At 45.4% G+C, this 8,935-nt stretch overlaps 1 protein-coding gene across 1 annotated transcript in view; it reads right to left on the reverse strand.

Moving 5' to 3' along the window:
- LOC108491679 overlaps positions 1-8,935 on the reverse strand; it is a 95,350-nt gene that overhangs the window by 12,609 nt on the left and 73,806 nt on the right. The window contains exon 4 of the mRNA XM_017802606.1: positions 2,792-2,866. Coding sequence (XP_017658095.1) covers positions 2,792-2,866 — 75 coding nt within the window. The remainder of the gene's footprint in view (positions 1-2,791; positions 2,867-8,935) is intronic.

Raw genomic sequence — 8,935 nt, forward strand, 5'->3', positions numbered from 1 at the left:
GGTCTATAGAGTTTAATTTGTGGCCCCCAATGCCCTTCGGTATGGGTTTTAAAAAATAAAGCAAAGAACAATGAAAGAAAACACCTGACAAGACACCATAGACACATGCAGCACAGGTAAATATGCATCATTGTGTACCTATTTTAAAAAGAAAGTTAAGCCTGAAAGAACGCATTAGGATGATGCTTAGATGATCTTTGGAGTCTTTTTTGAAGTTCAGGTTTATTACAGAGTCTGTTGCTGCATGGCAGAGCATCAGGCAGCGGTCTGCAACTGTTCCAGTATTTGAGATGTAAATATCCTTGCATGTTTCCTCTGTGCCTTCTGCAGAGTGCACAGCTACTGTGAGTCTGAGTCCTGCATTTCCTGGGAGCTCTTTTCTGAGGTATGTGGTTTATGTCAATTAACAGCTCCCAGTTCCCAGTTCCCAGTTCCTCCTTGATTACCCTTTGTACTGGTTACAAATTAGTTTTTTTGAAACCACCACCAGACCTTGAAACCACCATGATATTTGGTGGGCAATGTAACTTTTGGTGATTTTTCCAACTTGTAGTTTTTAAGGATTCTCGCTGCACAAGTTTTTTGAGCATCTGGTTCACTCATGTCTGAAAGCCAAACCATCCAGCTGGTTTCAGCCATGATCAAATGCTACATCTGCCCATAGCAAGTTTCTGAACAAACAAGGGAGACATGCCTATTCCCCATCAGTGAGCCACTCAAGGGTCCAGAAGTCCACTGAAATTCATCTTCCAGCTTTGTGATCAAGGGGTTCCTCGGGTCCTTAGCCTTAGACCACCAATGTGCCAATGCCAGACTTAAACGTATTGCATCTGTTGAACGATATCAGGACATACAGCTGTTAAAAGAACGCTTAATTTTGTGATGAGATTTTCCAAGAACATGCAAGAACATGCAGAGGAGCTGAATGCCACATGTTAAAGTTGTGGCTTCAAGAATTCATTTGCAGTTCCGTGTTCTTCCCACCAAATGAGCTGTGCTGAGGTTACCTGTTTTCTTCATACTCTTGGTTTGGTATTAGAATACACACACTTTCCTGTGTTTGGAGGAGACTGGATACCTGTTTGGGCTGTTAAGGCAGAGGGCTAGACTGTCCTTGCCACATGACCCAATCACCCAAAAGGTGCATGCACGTATGCATCCTTCTCCTTGGGTTGGAACTGTTACAAGCTAAAGTCATTATAGCCTAAGATTTTAGGAATGAGAAATTTTTACTCAGATATTTCAAAGGCTTTTTATGACCATTCTTATCAAGGCCACCTTAGAGTTTCATTAATGACATAAACTCTAGGCCATTTACTTCATAAGGTTCCTCTGCCTCTTTGAAGACAAAGCAGTCAAGAGTTTCAGACCATGAGTGTGTGTGCAAAGGCACTGCACTTTGAATATGGGTGTCACCTTGAGTGTCACCTTTGACTATGGCAAAGTTTCCCATGGGAATTGAGGGCTAGGGTAGAAATGGAAAAGAATGGGCACAGATTCACGGGCTTGGTTGGAAAGCAAGGAAGTCCTGCCATCTGAGAAGTGCCTCACTCAGAGACCTAACAGGATTGTCACCGTTGAGTCTGACTCTTGTAGCCTCACACCCAGAGTCTACTTTCCAAGCACTCCATGATCAGAAATGAGGGGATTCCCTCCAGGGCATGTCACAGAGGAGGTGAAATGTTTTCTGTTTACATGTTTGATCACAAAACTCACATTATTACAGGCTTAGAATGATTTTTGCTTTATAATGAGGAATAGAAAGAAGAATCAGAATCTTCCCAATAAAAGGAAGGTGAAGGGAAACTCCAGAAAGACAGGCACAACTGTGCTGTTTTGACCTACAGGGAATCTAGCATGCAGGCAAGGGTCCCTCCGTTCTGGTAGGAGAGGCTGGTTTCTTTAGGCTGCCTGCTATTCTGTTCACTTCTTCAGAAAATAGTCACAGGAATTGAACCATCTGGCGGCAATGCATGACCAGCTCAGTGCCGATGAGCTGCTTGTGGAAACCTGGGTGCACCCACACAGTCAGCCATTCAACTGTTAGAGTGTATAGTTCTGTCAGGGAGGAAGACCTCACCCAGACTCATGCTCCTGAGCAATGCTATCTGAGCAGACCCTAAGGAGGATTAGCACGACACCACTGATTGAGCACCTCACCCAAGGGCTGGGTGCCTTCCCTGAGTTCTGGAAAGCCCTGGTGGGCTAGCCTCTCATGGCAGGGCTCCCAATAGAGTCCTTGCTTCTTTGGGCTGTTTAAAAACACATACATGCATTGTAAGGATTTGCATGCTCCATAGCCCTACTTAGAAGCAGAGGTTTCTTCAGTTTCTCCTTTTCATGTTCTGCTCTCGTCTGTTCTCCTGTCATGATGGAGTTGGGAAAGCACCTTCCCTTAAAATTCAGACTCAGTGGCGTGTGCCTGCAACTGCTTCGGTCTTGATGGGATTTCATCTGAATCTGAAGCTGTTCAATGTATGTTACCACCATGCAAACCTGCCCTCCAGGCAGAGCTACGCTTATTGTCTGAGAAAAGCCCCTTCCATCTGCAGTGTGAGCTTCCAAAACAAAGAACCCTGCCTTGTGCCACCATTTCAAATTTCAGAACATTTAAACATGAAAGCAATGCACAACATATTAGCTTCAATTGACGTTTTTATCCTGTGGGTGCCTCATTCGGTCCCCAAGACAACTATGTCAAGAACAGTGAAAGAGCTATAGCAAAGACCTTTCCTATTACATAGATAGATAGATGATAGATAATAGATGATGATGAAGATAGATGGTAGATGATAGAGAGAAGATATTTAGATAGATAGATGATAGATAGATAGATAGATAGATAGATAGATAGATAGATAGATGAGTGTATTCCATTTAACTATGAATTTAGGAAAACTTGAAGAGCTCATTTGATTTACTTCTTTTTATTCTAACACTTGTAAACATAATCATAACTACCATGTATTTAGCAAGTATAACGCATATCTATGAGATACCAGCTGAGATTGAGATATTGTTTTTAACACTTGACACAGCCCCAAAAGGTAACTATTGTGACCCCACTGTACAGATGAGGAAACTGAGGCTGCACAGAAAGTGATATACCAAAGCCATGTGGTCAGAAGGGGACAGACATGGCCTGTGGACCCTGTCATCTGACTCAACAAGGTGCAGTTTTGAAAACTGTGACCTGACTATTAGGCACATGTATGAGCAAACATGTATGATATGTATTGCAGAAATGCTTCATTAAAAGTATATGCAAATGCATATTTGTGAGTATATAAAATATGTGTAAGAATACATATAATTTGTACCTATACAATGTATATAATGTATATGTATATATAAGGTGTGTCTATGTATAATGTGTATATATATATATATAACACATATACATCTCCTATATGGATGCATGAACATATCTTGGAGCAGAAAAATGAGTCGCTTTAGAAAAGAACTCATGATCTCTTTATATAATCAGTCCCCACTGAGTTCAGTTGAATCTGATTAAAATACCAGTTTTTATGACTTTTTCAGAGAAGATGAACTAACATCATAAAGTCCTTGCCTTCAAATAAGCATATAGTGTAGTAGTAATAAGCCTGGCATAGATATCTGTTTAAAATAATGTCTAAGATGAGCATGGTGATGCACTCTGGTAATCCCAGCACTGGGGATATGGAGGCAGGAGGATTAGGTAATCTTTCAATACACAGTGAGATCGAGGCCAGCCTTTTCTACATGAGACAATATCTAAAAAAAAAAAATGAAAGGAATGAAAAAAAAAGCTAACAATATACAGCATACTGATTTTCTTGAAGATGAGATATAGTACAAAAAGAAGTTGTGGTATTTTTTTGGTTGGTGGCTAGAAGCAGGTCTGTTGCATTCCTTTTAGTTCATGCCCTCCCCCAATCCTTACTCTTCTCTCAGCATTAGTCTGCCCCACTCAGGGCAAGGACCCCCTCATTACCCCTCCCCACCTATCTCTGTCCTGTGTGCCACTCTGAACCACAGAGATTTATTTCATACATGGTTTAAATAATAAATAAATCTATCAAGGCAACATATGTGCCACAGCAGAGCATGTCAGCTCTCATCAGGACTCTGTGGTCCTGCTGGGTATGGTGATACCTGCCTAAGCTTTCCTTATCTCAAATGTCCCTAGAGAACCTGAGCAGATGGCCCTGAGAGGCCAGTTCCCTCTATACCAGACCTCAACTGAGATGTCAAAGGACCCATCAGAGATCACGTGGGTGGCATGTGCTCCACCAAGCTGGTAGACAGAGACATGTCCATATCAACTCAGCCAAGGACTGATGCTTTATTCAAACTCTGTGACCTCTCTGACTCCTCACTGTCCATGACACACCACTGTCTCGAGGAGTGATCAAGAGCTGATCCATGCAGTTTTACTCTGAGCTCACCAGGATGGGCACTGTGATTTCTTTCTTCTGAATCCCCAGCCAAGCAGATAGGAATCCCTCTAGACTTTGTACAGCAGCCCCTTGCTCCACTGCTAAGTGTTCATAACTCCGTTTCACCTATGAGGAAATGGAGGAGGCTGAGCTGTCAGATAACCTCTCAAGGTTATCCAGTCACTAAAGTGGTAGAACTGGATTAAAACCAGCAATCCGAAGCTCACACTCTGCAGTTCTATGGCTAAGCAATCAGCTACAGAACTGACAACCACAGCCCTAACCAGGGCTTTGCTCCATGAGAGAGCAAGGCACATGGGTAGGCAGTGCATGGACATGCTGGCCACCTTGCTTCTCAGCTCCTACTTGGAGCAAGGGCAGGTGAGGCTGAAAGAGCGGGGTGGGCAGACCTTCTGGAGCCATCCAGAGAGCATCTGCTGTTCTCGGGCTAGTGTCCAGCCTCATCGTAGTTATCATCTCTGGTCCTGACTCCTGCAAAACCTGAGGCCCCCTCAGAGAATGGATGTCATGTTGGCTTTGAAGGGACAGTCTTGATGAAGTGTGTCTCAGTCACAAATGAATTGGTTCTGTAAGTGTCAGAGAGAATCCATTTTCTACTCCCAGACAGTGGAGATGCCAACAGTCCATTTCCTCTGACATTCACAACACAGCTGAGGTCCTGCTGCTGAGAGAAAGCACCAACTCCCAGACTCTGGTAATAGGCAGGTTTTTTTTTTTTTTTGGTCCTGTAAAGAGCTGGTCTCTACCTCCCCCTTGCCTCTACCAAGCTTCCAAAAGGCCTCAGCTAGAGCCACAGCAGCCCAGCAGGTAGAGAACAAGAACCCAAGAAGCTGAGGCCTGCAGACCCCAGCTCACAAATCCAGAACTCTCCTCACCAGCCACCCACTCACCACAAACTGCCTCCCTGAGTCTCTCCAACCATGCAGATACAGGGACTGAGCATGGCTGAAAGACATGCTGCTTCTGTGGAAGTTTCCAGAAAACCTGGGTTCTGCAGCTCTGCAAAGCCTCCCCTACTTCCTGCTAGACGCCTTAAGCGGGTGAAAGAGCCCAACAGACACCTTTTTCTGGATTCATAAATAGGCTCCCACCTCATATTACAGGCCTGAATTTAATTTGTTTAATATTCCCGACACTAATGATGCCGATTTAAGACATCCTGTTAAAAGTTTGTAACATTAATTTAATGGAAAAATGCCAATATCACTCTAAGAACTCTATTAGATTTTCTCCCTGTTAAATTAATGTTACTAACTTTTAATGGATGTTGTAATTAGATGTTATTATTAACAGGAATATTACCCAAATTAAAATCAGACCTGAGAGACACACTGTGCAGATTTACAAGTGCATAAAGCCTGGTGTGTGTCTGGTTGTTGCACACGCCTGCGGCCAGATGGCCAGCCCTCCTGCCCTAAAGCCTGCCTGGTCCAGGCACCAGGTTTGATCAAGAAACTGCAAAAATGGTGTTGGTGTTACAGCCCCACTTAGGAGAGGAAGTTGTGCCCCACACATGCCGGAGGATGGGGAGCCATCTCCCAATTTCACACTCAATTTAAAGGGTCGGTCTCCACCCGGCCTGATTGGGTTCGGCAGTTTGAGATTGATTGTTTGGGTTGTAAAGCTCGCCTGCCTTCCTAGCCAATTTAAGAAAGAAGCTGCTAAGCTGCCAGCTTATTATGAGGTAGGGAACAGACCCAGAAGGAGTGTCGTGAATTCAAAGTCACAGGGGTGACTTCGCCTAAGATGGAAGGACAAAGCCAGTAGCCTGGCTCTTTAAGAGCATGCACCAGGGATGGAAGTCCTATTCACCAGATCTACTGTCCAGACAATACTGAAGTGACTCATTCAGCTGTGGACCTCACAGAAGTCCAGCCCCTGTCCTGATTTCTGCTTCTCCATCACCCATTCAGGCCTCATGTCCACCCTTGCAAAACCAGCCTACTTTACAAGAACCCTCTAGATTCCAAGGCTTCAACTTTGACAGGAATAGATGACATTGCCTGTAGTTGGGGACCCTGTCTGTCTCCCAGACTGAGAAGGCCTATTTACCCACAAGTCCCATGTCAAACACAACTTAGCATAGCAGGATGAAGTCCACAGCGAACCAGCTCTATAGAAATCCGAGCTACATGTGCTGCCATCTTTTTTTAAAATATTTTATTTATTATTTTTATGTGTATGAGTATTATGCCTGCATGTAGGTAAGTGCATCTGTGTCGTGCAATGCCTGTGGAGGACAGAAGAGACTGTCAGATCCCTTGGAATTGGAGTTACAAACAGTTGTTAGCTGCCATGTGGGTGCTGGGATTCGAACCCTGTCTTCTGCAAGAACAGTCAGTGTTCTTAACCACTGAGCCATCTCTCCAGCCCCACATGCTGCCATCTTAAATTCAGCTCCAAGGGTATTTTCTATGTATTTCCACTCTAGGATTTCCTTCTTGTCCCACATTTGGTAGGAGCATTAGTCATGGAGAGACAGATGGGCAAAACATAGAAGTCAAAAATCATTTAAAATCTGCGAACAGGAGCAAAGCCCTGCTCAATGGGTGGCTGTTTTCTGGGAGAGCTTCCTGCCACAGTACTCTCCCCTCCCCAGACCCCTGAGAATTCATTCTTCACACCACACCCTGCTTCATTATAGCCCTACAGGCATGATACCATCCACCTGCAACAGCAGAAATCATCTGCACATTATTTTTTGTCCCCAAGCCTTGCACAGTTCCTGGCCCACTATAGGGTCCTGGTAATCTGTAAAGGAACACATTTATGAAGAGTGAATTAGAGAATTTTGTTTGCATAATAATGATCAGGATAGCAAAGAGAGACTTTCAAGCAGCTTCATCAGTTTGAAGAGGATTTTTATTAAAAATATCACGGCAGTGTGATATTTAGAGATAATGAGTCTCCTATACTGGAATTTTGCCTGACCACCCAAGAACTTGAGCACAATGCCAAAGGAAGTCAGGGTAGCTGAAGGTGTTTCCCATCTGCTGGGCCAGATGTCCCAATCACCTGTGGGTCAGATCCAGATTGCTGCTGTTTCTGAGTGGAGAAGAGGTAGAAACTATCAGAGAGCTTACAGGTTGATTTGAGCATCTAGAGTTTGCATTGAGCTTCTAGAATACTTGCCTCTCTAGAGTAGGCAGTGTTTAGTATGGTCTTGTGTCTGACAAGGGTCTGCTCACCAGTTCCCAACTCCACTGGGATCTGGTGTGATCAGTTCACCTGACCCCCACACCCTTATTCATGTGCATTTTCGTGGCATTCGGCCCTTGTGCCTGAGTGATGGGCCAGAGATGGGCTGTGACCAGTTGGGCAAAGAAGCAAGAACCACCAGGAGGCAGACCTTGGATAACTGAGGCTTTTCTGTACTCCTCACCTCAGCCAAGAGCCCCACCTCCCCTCTTTGATCCATCGAATGCAATCTAACCAATACAATCATGTAACATGTATCATGCAGAATCATAAATGTCCAGAAAAGTCAACTTAAATAGCTTACTTCTTTAAGAAATTAAAAAGAGCTTCCACTCTCCTGGCCTGCTCTCCTATCCTCAGGCCGTTTGGGGTGGGTCTATCGCAGAGCCCTCCGCGCCTTGACTCCCCCGGCCTCATTCACCCTTCCATCTCCCCCACTGTTCTCTGCTCCTGGTTTGGGCCCTGCACCATTCCTGGTCTTGGGACCCCAGACACCTAGGGAACCGGTGCTGCTTCCTGATCCTTTTCACCCAGGCCAGCTTGGTGCCTTCCTTGGGCTCCAGGAGCACTGCTTCGGGACCTGGCCCGCCCTCACCTCTCCCTGCTTGCTTCCCTGGACCTGCACCACTGGCTAACTCTCCTGGCCTGCTCTCCTGCCCTCAGGCCTCTCTTGGGGTAAGTCTATCATGCAGCCCTCTGCACCTTGACTCCCCCAGCCATGTTCACCCTTCCATCTCCCCTGCTGTTATCTACTCCTAGTTTGGGCCCTGCACCATTCCTAGTCTTGGGTCCCCAGACACCTGGGGAACCAATACTGCTTCCTGATCTTTTTCACCCAGACCAACTTAGTGCCTTCCTTGGGCCCCAGGAGCACTGCTTCTAGATCTGGCCCCATCCTCACCTCCCTCTACTTCCCTGGTCCTGCAACACCCGCCAGCCTCTTTCTGGGGCTGACAGCCTCTTTCTGGGGTTCTGAGGCTTACCTTTCCTCTCCCTGATCCTTTACATCCAGTACAACCCAGCTACTCAATCCACTCCCTGTGAAATCTGGGGGCTTATTGCCACCCCATCTGCCTTTGCATCCCTGCGCGGCACGGCCAGGATCTCAGGTCAGTCCAACTCCCAAGTTCCTGAGGCCAAAATCATTCTTAGAAGATTCCAGACCTAAGAAGAAAGTCTGAAAACTTCTGACCCACATTGGAATTGGGCCACCGCAGAACTCCTGAAGACAAAATCAATCCGGCCACGACAATATAAAATCAAAAGAGAGAACCAGAAGCTTAGATGAACCA

This window comes from Nannospalax galili, unplaced genomic scaffold (genome assembly GCF_000622305.1).
Source record: "Nannospalax galili isolate Female #2095 unplaced genomic scaffold, S.galili_v1.0 scaffold243, whole genome shotgun sequence".
NCBI classification, from domain to species: domain Eukaryota; kingdom Metazoa; phylum Chordata; class Mammalia; order Rodentia; family Spalacidae; genus Nannospalax; species Nannospalax galili.